General features: G+C 32.4%; 1 protein-coding gene across 3 annotated transcripts in view; it reads left to right on the top strand.

The window, feature by feature from the left end:
* sv (paired box protein shaven) overlaps window positions 1–15,960 on the top strand; it is a 108,703-nt gene that overhangs the window by 68,703 nt on the left and 24,040 nt on the right. For all 3 annotated transcript variants that reach the window (XM_077432284.1, XM_077432283.1, XM_077432286.1), the window contains 2 exons: window positions 710–875; window positions 12,178–12,375. In XM_077432284.1, coding sequence (XP_077288410.1) covers window positions 710–875; window positions 12,178–12,375 — 364 coding nt within the window. The remainder of the gene's footprint in view (window positions 1–709; window positions 876–12,177; window positions 12,376–15,960) is intronic.

Raw genomic sequence — 15,960 nt, 5'->3', positions numbered from 1 at the left:
ACATATTGACATATAAGATGAATTCTAATAAATTGTGAACAGAAACTGTAAAATTTTTGGAATTGATATCTGCCTAAAAGTTTTTATGTATACCGTTTTTGATTAGTGGTTAGTTTTCTTCATTTTAGCCATTAGAGGCATTTTGTAAAAATTACATGCAATTAAACATTTTGTCTTTCAAATTAAATCGAAAATCTTTTACTCAGAACCGTATAAAATAAAGGTATTAAAATAATGCTAGGAAATCTATTCATCGCTTTAAATCTAAAATTTTCAACGATCAAGAAAACGTGGGGTTCTTTATGGGGTTTCGGAACGAGAAGGGGAACATCTAAGGGTTTCTTTCGCATCATATTATTATACACAAGTACGTCTCGGTCTTCTCGCTCGCAATCGGATCTCATTAGCGGGGAAAACCTTAGAGCGTAATTTACCAAAACCCGAAAAGGGAAAATGCGCGCCCGAAACACACAGATAAGACACTTCAGTGCTTATTTAAAAAAGCGCGAAACGACCCACCCCATTATGCGAAACGACATTGTCTCTTTTCTACGTCGTAAAATCCCATCCCACGCGGATTTATCGCGTTCGTAATAATCGCAACTCGGCTTTAAAAGGTCCGACGTGTAATGTGTGTATATGTAGGCTATTTTCGGATTTTATTTTTGGTTTTTTATTTTTTAATTGATTTTTTCATGTTGTTTTCCAGGTCACGGGGGAGTGAATCAACTCGGTGGCGTTTTCGTCAACGGCCGTCCATTGCCTGATGTTGTCAGGCAAAGGATCGTTGAGTTGGCTCACAATGGTGTGAGGCCGTGTGACATCAGCAGACAGCTGAGGGTATCACACGGATGCGTCTCCAAGATACTATCGAGGTAAAATTCTATCTAAACTCTTCTCTAAAGTGTTATCGATTCAATTAACTAGTCTTTAGATCAGTTTAAAATTTGTTTTCAAGCTATCTATGTACATCAGTGTTCGCCACGCGAGCTATATTTGGGCTTAGTTCATTTTTACACACCTCCTTTACGTTTCACATGGCTTTCGTGTTAGTGGTCATTTTTATCTCTTATCCGATCGTTTTCATACTTTGCCATATTGCTCATGTTGGTCATCAATACACGTTAATGTATCGTCTGCCATTACGTTGGAGATAAAATATCGTATACAACGCGTTTTAAAAACGGGGCCCGTAAACCTTCCTGACGTTTAATAAGCGTTCGTCCCGTGTCTTCCAACCTGTTCGCCTTGATATGGCTATATAAGATTTTAATTATTTAAACGCCTATAATTCACTCTATATTTTATAAAATTTGCTCTGTAGGTTCTCGTTATCTCTAATATTTAAATATTTATAGTTTTAACTCTCATAGGTATATATTAATTTCAAATTTGGCGTCTAGCTTCATGTAATGTAATACACGATATATATATTGATTTTTGGCCAAATATGTCAAATCTGACATTTCACTGTATATCTCCTCAGTCCTTACAATAAGCATACATACATTTAGTTTTTTACAATAAGCTTATCTTATTGGTTTTTTTTTCTATGGATGCAGTTGACAGGGGTTTTCAATGTTTAATATATATTTTAATAAAATAAATCACCATAAACTAAATAAACAAGTACTATGTATTGTCATAAAATGAATCAATAACAATTTAAATTTTTTGGATAACATTTTCGTTTTCTTTTTCTCTTTGTTGGAATATCTACTTTTGCAAGAATATCGGTCCATCCGTATAAAACATTATTTCCTGTTTTTATTGTAGCTATTCGGCTCCTTTGAGGGTATTTTTTTATTTTTTGATATCTAAATGCTATTTATTATAACTAAATTATGTTCACATTTTAATAGCTATTGATCTACTGATCATTTTCTATTTTACAGTTTTAATTTAACTTGGTTAGTAATCATAGTATTATATTATTCTAATGTTAATGTATAGCATAATAGGAAAAATAGCTCAAAAACCTATTTACAATTCTTATAAATGCTCATAATACATCTAATACATAATATTAATTAAAGACTCTCTAAAGTCGATGACCTAAAGTAGATTGTGTTTAGTTAATGGTAGTTGCATGCAAAAATAGTCTTAATGAATGGTACTAAAGCAGGTACTAAAATTCCATAAGTTTTCATTGCAGTTAATTTCTTTCCAAAATATGCGAAAACAATATCAGTTTCTCGACTGGCGTTCGTTCGTCAAAATAAGTTTACACCTAAAATATAAATTACGCCCGAAAACAGCTCACTTGGCGAACACTGATGTACATGTTTGTGCATCAATTTTCAACATGTCTGGAAGTAAGAAAAAGGGGATGAAGAGTCGAGTGAAATTAGAATAGCATTTTGGTGTTTTTAAATGAAAATTTTTTTACACTACATACTACAAAAGTGAAACTATCAAACGCAAAACATACACATTTTGTATATATGTATATTAGATATGAACTAGCTTAGGTTTGTGTGATATGTAGTTATCAAAAATGAAGGGAGGGAGAGCAGGAGTCGCCCAGCAAATCAGAAAAGTGCCTTTTTCTGCCCAGCAGAAAAGTGAAAAGTGATTTACGGAAATAGGAATGCATTCAATAATTTATGTAATGCATTAAAAAGACGATTGCAATTTATTACAACATTGCAATCGAGTTACAAAATAAAAAAAACGGTATTCATTATCAGTTATTAAATTGTGTTACGTATGTACAAACCTTATCAGATATTGTTACGTTGCATTTTTCATACATAAGTATTATTTTTCGTCGATCGTTCTTCCGAATCGATGCGATTCTCAACATTTTTTTTATAGACGGACAACTGTCGAAGAGATTTGCTAAACAAAATTTTCAATGAATTAAACATTTCTCGGTATTGAATGATTTTGCATAATGGTTTTGGTTCTTTTTATTCTTGGTCATTAATTACGCAAATTAACTGTACCTGAATGGGGAGGGCGGGTTAGGGGGAGAGCGGGGGTAATTCTGTGTAGATCGTGACGGACGGATAGCCGCAGATATCCGTTAAGATAATAAATTAAAATGAAAAAAAATGTAAACGAATTCATTTAAATACGGAACGAGTTGCGCACGGCCATGTTGTTAATTGAGATTGTGTTATTCCGCAACACACTTTTTATTTGAGATATGCGAACAAAATAGAACTTTTGAACTGTGCGTTGGTAATATAAAGATATTTTTATATGCCACCACTCAGTTCAGGTATATAAAGATATATGTTTATATTATTAATCGTATTAAAGTTGCAAATATTTTGTGAAAATACTCTCATACAATTGCATACAATTTTTTTTTAAATAAAAAAATGTAAATATCATTATTTTTTTTAACATATTTAAGTTCTTTAATTATATTTATATGTGCACAAAGTTTTCGAATGATTTTATTATCAAAAATATCTTAAATTATTATGATCTTATCATTCAGTTCCGCTGAGTCATCACATCATAATGCACACAATACTTATTTTTTTTCGTCTAAATATTTTGGAATCTTGACAGTGCGATCTGCAAATATCAAGGTTTCGCAATATTTAAAATAACATTATTTATTTTTTTTTTTTTTATAAAAATAATTGAGTATTTCCGTACGCGAAACTCAATTCAAGTCTTCGAATGTGCCTTTCGAATTACACGATCAATTTATTGGTCTAATCGTTTGCTCGTTCGTCCATTTTCATATTTTTAAAATGGTGTAAATCTTCTTTTAATGAACACCGTGTATTTTACTTACCAGCGTGTGTGTGTGTGTGTGTGTGTGAATAATTTCTTTTTATATACGTATGTTAGTAAACCCGTTATGTAGTTAGTTAACATTACAGTGTGCACGCGCCGTCACGCAACGAAGCCTTTTGGATTTATCTTAAACAAAAAAATTATATAAAATGTAAAACGAAATGCGGCGCACATGTATTGTACGTAATCATAGTTCACATTTTACAGTAAATATAATTTAATAATAAAAAAAATCAGTGGCTTCCCAGAATTTTATGCTATACTAGCTATGGTAAGACGTGGAGAGAAATAATTGCTCACATTATCTATGTTTATTATAATTGGATCGAGTGTTCAGTGTATAGGCAAAGTAAATATATATGTATATAGGTACATATAGATATATGTTGTTTCAATCGATATAATGTCTAAACATTGATTTTAAGTCTATGAAGTCATATGAAGTTTGTGGCAATATCATTTAAACTGACCCTTTCAATAACATTCGATTTTATTAATAGAATTTGGCATTTAAAGGGATGAAAATATTGTATGTTAGAAATTGGTCTGTTTAGAAACTAAGTAGCTGCTGAAATGATTCAATGTAAAAATCATATTAATCAAGTTAGTGAATGTATGTAAATAGATATAGGTAGGTAAATTTAAAAACTGTAGGAAAATTTAATAGTGAAACTTTTAAATCCTTTTGATATAAAGAATAAGGATATGTACGTTTGTTTGTTTGTCTTCAATGTAAATCTAGAGTTTTTAATAATTGAGAAATACTAATTTTGGTGTACTATCTAACAATAGCTATAAAATGATCAGAAAAACTTCAAATTTCTACTTTTTTTACTAACTTTCAACTGCCCAAAATAGGTTGAGTAGTATTTATACGCAGTGAAATATATTTTAAAATTAAAGTTTAATTTTAAAATATAATACATAAGGGGTTTATTTTATAAATTTTCTTTTATGCATTAAAATATACTTGAGAGTATTTTGGTTTTTGATGTGAAACATGTTTCAATAATCATTTAGCGAATGGTATTTTACAAAACATTACATATATAAAGAGGAGGTAGTGCACTACCGGCATTTTAAATTGCAAAACTAAACAAAGCATAAAAAATGAGTAAAAAGTAATCGATGAATTTCCACGTTTTCCGAATGGAAACTGTTGTGCAAGCTACGAGCTTCGCCTCTTACTATTGCATATCAATTTATTATAAAACATGTAATGAACAAAATATGATTCTTGTTCATTGAATTCTTTTAACTAAACGATTTTGTACAGTATTTATATGTATGATGAACGATCCAATTTATTTATTATTCATTATTGGTCATACTGATATAACTAAGTATGAACTGCTTATTTTTGAACTAAAACTTTAAAAATGCTTCTTCATATACATATGTAAGTAGATAGCTTGGCTTATGAACGATCCAATTTCTAAATTATTCATTATTGATCATACTGATATAACTAAGTATGAAGTGCATATTTTTTAACTAAAACTTTAAAATCACTTCTTCATATAATTAGATAGTTTGGCTTATGAACGATCTAATTTCTTAATAATTCATTATTGATCATACTGATATAACTAGAGGTAGGATAGTCACAGTGCTATCCATTGTTCGGCAATCCTTTAACAATGCATTTACAACCTTTGAACAATAGACGGCCCCCTCAGGCTCCGGTGACTAGATATAACTAAGTATGAACTGCTTATTTTTGAACTAAAACTATAAAATTGCATCTTCATATACATAAGTAGATATGTGGCTTGGCTTATGAACGATCCAATTTCTTTATTATTCATTATTGATCATACTGATATAAACTAAGTATGAACTGCATATTTTTGAACTAAAACTTTAAAATCACTTCTTCATATAAATAGATAGTTTGGCTTATGAACGATATAATTTCTTAATTATTCATTATTGATCATACTGATATGTAACTAAGTATGAACTGCTTATTTTAGAACTGATATAATTAACTACATAAGTATGAACTGCATATTTTTGAACTAAAACTTTAAAAATGCTTCGTCATATAAGTAGATAGCTTGGCTTATGAACGATCCAATTTATTTATTATTCATTATTAATCATACTGATATAACTAAGTATGAACTGCATACTTTTGAACTAAAACTTTAAAATTGCATCTTCATATATGTAAGTAGATAGCTTGGCTTATGAACGATCCAATTTCTTAATTATTCATTATTGATCATACTGATATATGTAACTACATAAGTATGAACTGCATATTTTTGAACTAAAACTTTAAAATTTCTTCTTCACATATGTATGTACGTAAGAAAATAGCTCGGATTATCACTGAATTTAAACTTTCAGTATATTTTGTTGTTGACTTTGATGAATTGAATGCAGTGTCGACGTTTTAATTTTAATATAAAATATGTATCAGGTGAAATTTTGTAGGATGGTCGTTATTGTGGGGCAGGCCGCCTGTCTGTCCGTCCGTCTTCTGGGTGTAGACTTTCCTAGTTTGCTAGGTAACTAGCAGGTGTAGAAAGCGAGACGGCCGAGTGAAACAATACCGTTCTTATGACGGAGAGACGCGCTAGTCAAACGGTGGGGCGCGATTTATGAAAAAATATGTAGATATATATGTATATGTATTTATTTTTTTACATTTTTGCGAAAGATTGCGAAAATTTGTACTTGAGCTCAGCGCGTACAATACCGTGTGTTATATTGTATGTATGTGAAGATGTCGGTGGGTAGATGTGGACAGGATGTTGGCAACATTCGGTCCACAATGGCGGTCGCGTCCCTTCGCTTGTGAACTTCCGGTCTCAACGACAATTGGCGCCAAACGACGCTTCACAACACTGGAATAGAACGAAAAAAAAATAAGATTTAAATACGAACACAATGAAATATTTCATGGCGTGAATACGAACGAGAACCCTTGACTCGAACCTACATATTATATTATACATAGGCTTATATCGAATTTCGTGTTGATTTGTGTACACCTTCGATGATCGGTTTGGTTTTGGGTTTTGGTTCTTTCGGTGTCGATCCACGGTTGTATGGGGGCTGTGTAAACATTGTTTAAGTATTTAAAACTAATCGATTATTTTATATATCATTGAATTCGATTCAATCCGAACGGCGCGACTCGGATTTCTAACTCGATTTGTCGTAAAAACCGTAATTCCAATAAGGCGAGTGAGTGAGTGATCGATAGTAAAAAGTGTCGAAAAGTGAGTAAATTAATAGGAAAAAATGGTGTAGTCGAATGTTACTAGCTCGCGTACACCGTGGCGGATGGACGAGGTGCAGTCAAAAGATGGGCGAATCGAAAATCATTTCGATGAATATTAAATTTCCGATCATAGTTGTATTAAATTAAAAATGTTGACGCACCAAATAAATTTCAATAAGAGACAACTTGATCGAAAGCATTCTTTTTGTATGAAATGCGAGTATATTGATTTATAAGTTACATTATTAAATTTATTTAAAATTATTACCCGTTTAAATATTGAATATTAACACAGCTTTCGCCTAGATTTTCACTCGATATTATTAGCAATTACAATAGAAAGATGAATATCTGTTAAATTAATTGTTTAATGCAAATCTACTCCAATTCATACTGTGTACCATATACAATATCAAATTTTCCGAAAAGGTTTAATTTTTTTCTCCAAATTTTAATATTTTTCCTTTTATCCTAGGAAATTCCGAGAGATTCAGCTATTATTAAATTTTGTATTTTTTTTATAAAAATGCTTGTATTTATTTTGTATTATCATATACAAAATATCGCTATTCTCTCTGTCTGTCTGTCTGTCTGTCTGAGTTAACGCTTGCCGTACAACAATAGTTGTTTCGATTTGACATACATATGTAGGTCAGCGCTAAACTACTGCCAACAAAACGTATTCATAGAATAGCAAAAGAAAAAAACTTCTATATATCTATATATACTGTTTGCTACCAATGTTTCCTGTAGGCAAATAGACGGCGCTAAGTCTCTGATACTATACCGCCATCAATTGAAAATTTGTCTAATTAATTAAACAATTTTTCTATTGGTGTTTTATATTGTTTATATATGTATATGTAGGTAGGTAGGTCATGTTTACAATTTTTTTTTCATATTAAATATAAATACATATTAAATTGAATTAAATATACTTAAAAGGTATTACTAAAACGTATACGAAGATATAATAACAAAAAAAGAACTTCAAAATGTTTCCTTTAGGCAAATAAACGATGCTAAATCTCTGAGAATTTACCGCCATCTATTGAAAATTTATTTAATTATTAATTAATTTTTCTACCAGTGTTTTATATTGTTTATATATACATAGGTATGTAGGTAGTTTATACCATTTTTTTCATATTAAACAATTAAATATATTTAAAAGGTATTAGAAAAGAATTCGACCACGTGCGGATCGAACGCAGGACAAACACGTCACTTTTATTAATTTTATTTTATAACTTAATATGCCAACACCCATGCAATGATATTTCATCGGGTACAACACAACACTAGTGCTAATACAATCAAGAAAATATATCTACATATGTACATTCATACGTAAGTTGTATTATATTTAAATTTGATATGTACATTAATGGCAATTTTTAATATTATAAAATTATATTTTGTTTTGACTCGTGTTTACGTTTTTTGATAGATTAGATACTTCTTTTTAAACAGCATTGTGTAATTTTCTCATACTAATACGAAAAAAAAACTTTTCCCAGATATTGATATCAAAATTATTTTTTGTAGAATAATTTTAAAATTTATTTTCACAATTTACAAAGGCACCATACACCTCACGTAGTTGGTCCGATTTCATTGATAAAGAATTTAGTGTCGAGTCATTTCCTGTCGGACTGCAATAGCCGCTTCTTCACGCTACCTTACCGCCACCGAAACTCCTAACGATCGACCGCATAACTGGACTATAAAATAATTTAAATGCGACACCGGCAAAAAACAAAGCAAAACCAAACAGCGACTTCCTGAAATACACCACCTAAACACACCAAAATAGAAAAACTTACACCTAAATTAATTGTTTTAGCCGGGGATCGGTTTTTTTTGCCCCCGAAAGCGAAAAGCCGGTGGGGGCATCATTTTTAAATCGTCGTTCGTTTCAATCCGGCAGCGGGACGTCACAAATGGAGTGGCTTGCAAAATATCATTAGGTTGTTTCACTATTGTAGTGTACCCTGGAATATATATGGGGGACGTCTGGCTCCCCCGGGAACTCCTGACAATTCATTCCAATCCACCCCTCAACTGCCTACAAACGGTTTTCAAATATTCACCGCCAAATAGACACATTCTATACTAGCGCGATTTTGCATTCCTATGCAGATGTTTTTCGATTGATTCCATTTCGGTGAAAAATATCGATTCGAATTTTTGGCGTTTTCTAAAATTAAATTAATATTTTGAGATCGAACGATTTGAGTGTTTTTATGTAGGTTTCTCTGCTGTCCCCTTTTCAACCTTCGTCAACAACATCCCCGGGGAGTGAGTTGACCTTTCTATCATTCAGAAAAAGTTACATATTGCTTCGACATACTATTATTGTACTCGGATTTTCGTTTTATTTTATTGCAATAGAATATTTTACTACATAGAGTTGATTGATTCGTTTTTATGTGAGTAATATTAAATTATTAATTCGTTTAAAATAGATAGATTTTTATACTCATACACACATATGTATGTATGTTTAGATATAAGTGTGTATGCATATATAAATATATCTATATGCAAAATATAAGGAAGAGAAGATCGTTAAACATGAAATTGAGATGGAGTATAATTTTGAATTTGAATTTTAAATAAAAAATGCCGCTTTGCTTGAATAAATACGTTCTCGATAGTGTGTTTTGTCAGTAATTACGTATGAATGTATGTATGTAAAACTTTGGCATTGCATATCTAAATATTGCACAAAGTCCAATGCACTCAGATATCTATGGAAAATTGTATGCTCGGTATAGCAAGTAGAGATAGAGAGTGAAGCAAATGGATGAGAGGTGTGACTGATCTAGTGAAGCGAGTGAAAAGATTGAAATGACAGTGGGATAAAAGGTAGATAAAACTTCTATGAAAAGAAGCGCTAGAAAGAAATAGTACCCAAGAGATTGCAAAAGGGTTCAAAGAAAGCCTCTGATAAGTTGATTTGGCGAAGTAAAGAAAATATATGAAAAAATATGAAATACTGTCGTTCAGAATTGGTATAAATGTAGCAGATTGGTTTATTTTGAATAAAATATATTTATTTATTTATAATTTATTAAAAAAATAGATGAATAAAACACATGAAATTAAAAAATAAATTTATCAGCGAGTGATTGTGGATATTATTTAATCAAAAGCCATTCAGGAAGAAGCTCTTTCTTGATCGATCAAAGGTGAATTTGAGAGTGATTCAAGTCACAAAATAGTTTGTAATATTTTACTTGGAACAAGTACTAAATTGTTATTTAAGTATATGTATAGTTTCATAATTCAAAAACCCAAAACTCAATAGGGTAATTAGACGCCTCATTCGGAAGTCCAAACCACCGTTTCAAATGAGATCACTTAGTCGGATGGATATACAGAGATAAGTTGCCGAATTAAAAATGTAAAATGGATTGACTCGAACAAAAGGGGGTGAGTGGGTGTGTGTCGAGACCATTCTGCAAATATGGTTTATTGTGCATTTGTGCGGATCTGGTTTAGTTCGTCGAGGGCACACAATGCCCGAAAAGGGGTGACCGTAGTTCGGGTGGTCCCGCGGGGGACACATTACACTGCCATTAAAACTGATTGAATTATACTGAAGTTACCGCTCTTATATGGTTCGCAAACGATTGAAATTTTAACCGGCTGCATTTTTATGCTTTTCAATTTACCGCCACCAACCCATAATACAATATCACTTATGATGGAAATTTTATGACTGTCGTTATTGCGCGATCATCGATATTGTATGTATATTTTAGACGCGTATGATTATATGAAATAATTTCGGACTTTAAACAACTGACCAATGGCGTTGCGTGGAACGTAATTAGCCACAAATTAATGGCTCTGATTGGCTGCTGAGAATTTAAGGCGTGGCTAAAAATGCATAACACACATGATTAGTTACGACAGGTGGCTGTTGAAATTTGTACTAATTATTTTTATTAATTATTTTTACTATTTATTTAATGAAAAACAGAGAACATTTTAAAGTCAAAATTTGGTGCTACTTTAGTATGCGGTCTACCTTTGAATCGCAGTCGACTATTTTTTTTTTATTTGTATCGTAGCAACGAAATGTTTATTACAATTTTTGTTTCTTCCAGCCGCCCCATAATGTTGTCAAAGCATTTCTATCAAAATATCGCCAGCCGATACATATCTCTTAACGAAATCTTAAATCAATAGGGCCAACTTTGAACCCAATTAATCCAATCTTCCTGACCCTTAAATAAATAGGTGTTGGCTGCTAAGATATGTTTTTTTTGTGAAAATATTAATGAAATAAAACTTAAAAATAAAAGACATCTTAGCAGCCAACACCTATTTATTTGAGGGTCAGGATAGGTTAGGTTAAGTTAAGGTTGGCCCTATTCATTTAAGATTGGGTTGTTAGGGTCGGTATTATTCAGTCTCAGTGTCACACGCGAGAACCGAGACAGTGAGACCGCATATTAAAGTAAAAACGAGAATGTAGATCGCACACTAAAGTAGATATGTTAAGGTAGACCGCATACTAAAGTAGCACCCAAAATTTTGTATATCGCACTTAATTACAAAAGAACGAATATCTATTAGTGATTCAGTTCAGACAATAACAGGTATGGCAGTCAATAATTCGTTTGTGTGAACATCATTTTTCTTAACAAAGGTATTTGACAGTATAGTAATGGGAAATGTATGGAATTTACATTATATAAAATGTATATTCATACGTTGAAAGCTCGCACAATGTATACACACGTAGATAATAAATCCACTGTTTGCATTGCATTCGGCCGGTGATATATGTATATGTACATCGTCGCTTTGACGACTTTGCCAAAATGTCAACAGTTTGGGAAGGGTAGAGGGAGCTTCGAGCGAAAGGGAGCTATTCGTGAAAACTCCAAGCACAATCCCCTGACATATTGCCGTAGGGTAGTGTACGGGGGTGTGTTTTACCCCCCGCTCGGTCATAAGCGAGTTACACTTAAGTGCTGGATTATTGTAAGCCAGTTAGCGGTGTTGTAAGCTACACTCTGTTTTATTGTAAGCCCAAATAAGTGATATTGCATGGCAAAAGAGGGAAGAGGGTGCGATTTATTGAATAACACGTTGATAACAGTATTTTCATATTAAAAAAAAACAACAGGCTTTGTATTCATGTATGTTTGCGGTTCTTCTTTCAGGTACTACGAGACGGGTAGTTTTAAGGCTGGTGTAATAGGCGGAAGTAAACCTAAAGTGGCCACCCCGCCAGTGGTGGACGCCATAGCCGCTTACAAGAGAGAAAACCCCACTATGTTCGCATGGGAGATCAGGGATAGGCTGCTCTCCGAAGGAATTTGCTCCCAGGATAATGTTCCTAGTGTTTCCAGTATCAACAGGTCAGTAATCAATTTAAATATATCTATAAGTTTTAAATACAAACTCGCTACACTATCAAATTGGTATATAAAATGGTCAATAACCACTGTTAGATATACATATTATATATGTTATTACCCTATCAAAAGTTTGAACTTACGTACGTATATACCTATACATGTTGGTATTCCAAATTTTCATAATAAAATAAGTAGGAAATATATTATTGGATTCTTATGTCCTTTCAGACAAACACACACACTAAAAATAAAAAATAAATTGAAAAGCGGTTGATACTGAATTCACATCAAAATTTCTCACAAATACTTGACTAAACTAATTATTAAACAGTTTTAATAAAATTTTGAAAGCCACTAACTTTATCTTATAGAAATCTATTGTTAAATCTCATGCCTTCATGAGATTGTTCATTTTCATCTTAAAATGCTTATATTTGATAAGATTTGGGTGACACTAATAAAAAGTTTTATGTCACAATGCCCTGTATTTATGTACGTATACATATGTATATATATAATATCATTGTGTTAGTTCAATATTGTATTCAGGGTGTTCATTATAAGCACCCTCGCTCAATCGGGGGTAGACAAAAGGAAAAGGAAGTAGTATTCAAGATGGCGCGCCGGAAGTGGAAAATAGCGCCCGAACCGGAAACGGAAAATATGGGAAAATTAATGCCGTCTGCTGAGGCTGCGTACGGAGGAATTTTCACGTAAAATAATTAAACCATATTTTGAAATAACCGCAGTTATATTTTGTATGTAGGTACTTATTAAGAATGCATCTGATTGTGTTTGATCGTTATTTATTCCCGTTAGTTGTGCAATGACTAATATTTTACATAATTATCAGAATTATCTATATGTTTATCTATGATAATTTTTGTTGTATTATACGCTCGAGATGTTACTGATGATATTTTTTTTACTTAAGAATATTTCCATATTGCCCGCTAGCTTTTGCATAATAATTGGCAGGTGAATTTGGAAATCTTCAAAGATTTTAAATATAAAATATATGTATGTTCGTGATTATTGCAAACTATACTTTATTCGGACGCCTCGAAAATTTAAAGGCAGATACGTTTCGACTTTTCAATAGCATGTCATTTTTTACATACTTTTTTTATGTTTCACTTTCGATTACTATTAAGAAAATATTTGCCTCTTATCCCGTCGTTTTTACAATCTTGAAGATGTTGAATACGATGTATTAAATAAAAATTGTGCCTGTGCACGATTATTTTTGCTTTCATTTTTTTAATTTTACAAAAATAGATACGTATTTACCTATGTAGTTGAGATACAAAAAATCGTTGATATTAAAATCGTATTGTATTGTATCAAATGTAAGTCGCAGATGTTCAAAATAAATTTAAGAAAATTTAAATTCGTCTAAATCAATGAACGTAATAAATGATTATTTTGTTCAAAAGGCAAATCGTATAGAATCGAATGAAATAGCATAGACTCATTTTCAACTATTCCTTTTATTTATTCATATACAAAATGATAGCAAAATAAGTACCAAATAACACTCATGCATAGCTTGAGACTAAATTGCATCTAAAAAAGATCGTGATATATATTTATTAACCCTATAAAATTGCAATTCTCATCCTGGCGGCGTGCGATGGGGTGAACCGTGGCCTATGACGACACGCGACTCCTTTCGTCATGGCAAGTATCGCTTTAATGGAAATGCCATTAATTTCATTCCGACTTTTTTCCACGCATATAATAAAACGCATTCACAAGCACGAGCCGGGGTTATTAGACGATCGATTTTTGACAGGGTAACCCATTTACGGCGGTTCTTTCGCAGACTCCCTAGAAATTTAATTAACAGTGCGAGGTCCGTCGTTGTTTAGGTCCGGCATTGTTTCGTTTATAGAGAGCCGTTATCTGCACAATGCCAGTCGAATGGTATGGCAGTGGTCACTCCCTCTTTTGTGGCACTCGAATGGGAACAATCCCTAGGAGAGTGCGATGACAGTGAGAGGTCGTGCGTTTTTAAACTGTCTACTTGTATATATGTATGTGTGTGTGTGTGTGTGTGTGTGTATATGGGTATCGAAAATCGCTCGTATGATCTGTCGTCTATGAAGTGGTACACAATGGACCGGAAGACGAGAACTGCCCCCTTTCGATACGTTTCTAGTCCATTTCCTATTGTTTTGTACCCGACTCCCTTATATCTATTAATATTGGGCTTTTATTGCCTTGTATTTATATATATAAAGAATTCATTTGAACTGCAGTAATGTTATATTTTAAGGAATACAATAATAATAATAGTTAGGCTATGTATTCTTAAACATGATTGCATGATAGTTTCGCACTACATATGTAGTAGAATTACCCAGCGTTTATTTAGTAGATGATTGAGTATCGGAGATTTGATGGTTCTATGTATGTTGATTCTTCTTTTTATAAAAGCTGTCGAAGTTCTTCTTATTCCTATGTTTTATATACATACATATGTGTGTATTGAAGTTGATTTTTCTTTTTGTAGAAGTTCTCTAAGTTCTTCTTATATAAAGATTAATGTTTGCTTGGTCGCTATTAAAATGTACAATTTTAAATTTGAAGTGCTTGCTTAGTGCGAATCTATAAAACTTTTAACTATATCTCCAGCTTTCATTCATAAAATTACATATGTATTATAAATACGACAAAATTCATATTTTTAAATGCAGACATATCGACATGCAATCCTTATAGATATGTTTATATATATGTAGAGTTAACCTAAAAAATGTTGATACAACAAAATTTTCATACAAAACGTCACATTTTCAACCGCGAAATATCATCACTAAACACAATTATTCTCAAAATTTTCTTAACGCCGACATAAAGTCACACACACACACATTCAGACTACACACACGAACAATATGCACTGTGCGAATTCGAATACGTTCTGTGAGGTCATTCAATAGTCATTATTTATTCGGTGGCAGCGAAGAGTAATGTGCCGGGCGGCGGAAGCGACGCCGCGACACGTGGCGCACACGTGGCACGAATATATACAATATAATATACTTCAATCGACGCCATACACTTCAATTGACGGCCTATACCCATAGGTATATTCGACACGTCAAAATTTGACGATCGACAGTCCACAGGGACGGCAATCGCCAATCCCGCAAAGACCGATCGATTATTCCCTTTGCCCGCCAAAGTTCCATATGTCGCCAAATTACGCTCTTATGCAATGGTGTAACATATGCATTTGCATCTATCATATAAACCAAACATGTGTAGCTATAATTGGGTATCATCACTTTTAAGATTGAATCGTTGGTCGTCGGAAAAACTAGATTTGCGTGTTGTGATTAAACGGGAATTTATATGCAGACACATCTGGCTATGAAATTTGTCAGATAGAAACAGATATGTCACTCATTTTTGGAAATCTCTTATGATTTTGATAAACATATGATTCTTTTGTCAAACGTAGTTTCAGGATTATACTGTTACATTCTTGAAACAATTTGGTGGAATAGATTTTATCTATGGATTGGCTTACCTGGACTATAATTCAGATTACTAAATTCATAAGTTATTTTATCAAAA

The sequence above is a fragment of the Arctopsyche grandis genome, chromosome 6, assembly GCF_051622035.1.
Source record: "Arctopsyche grandis isolate Sample6627 chromosome 6, ASM5162203v2, whole genome shotgun sequence".
Classification (NCBI taxonomy): domain Eukaryota; kingdom Metazoa; phylum Arthropoda; class Insecta; order Trichoptera; family Hydropsychidae; genus Arctopsyche; species Arctopsyche grandis.
Note: the sequence above shows the minus strand (reverse complement) of the source record. Positions and strands in the feature narration are given on the sequence as shown.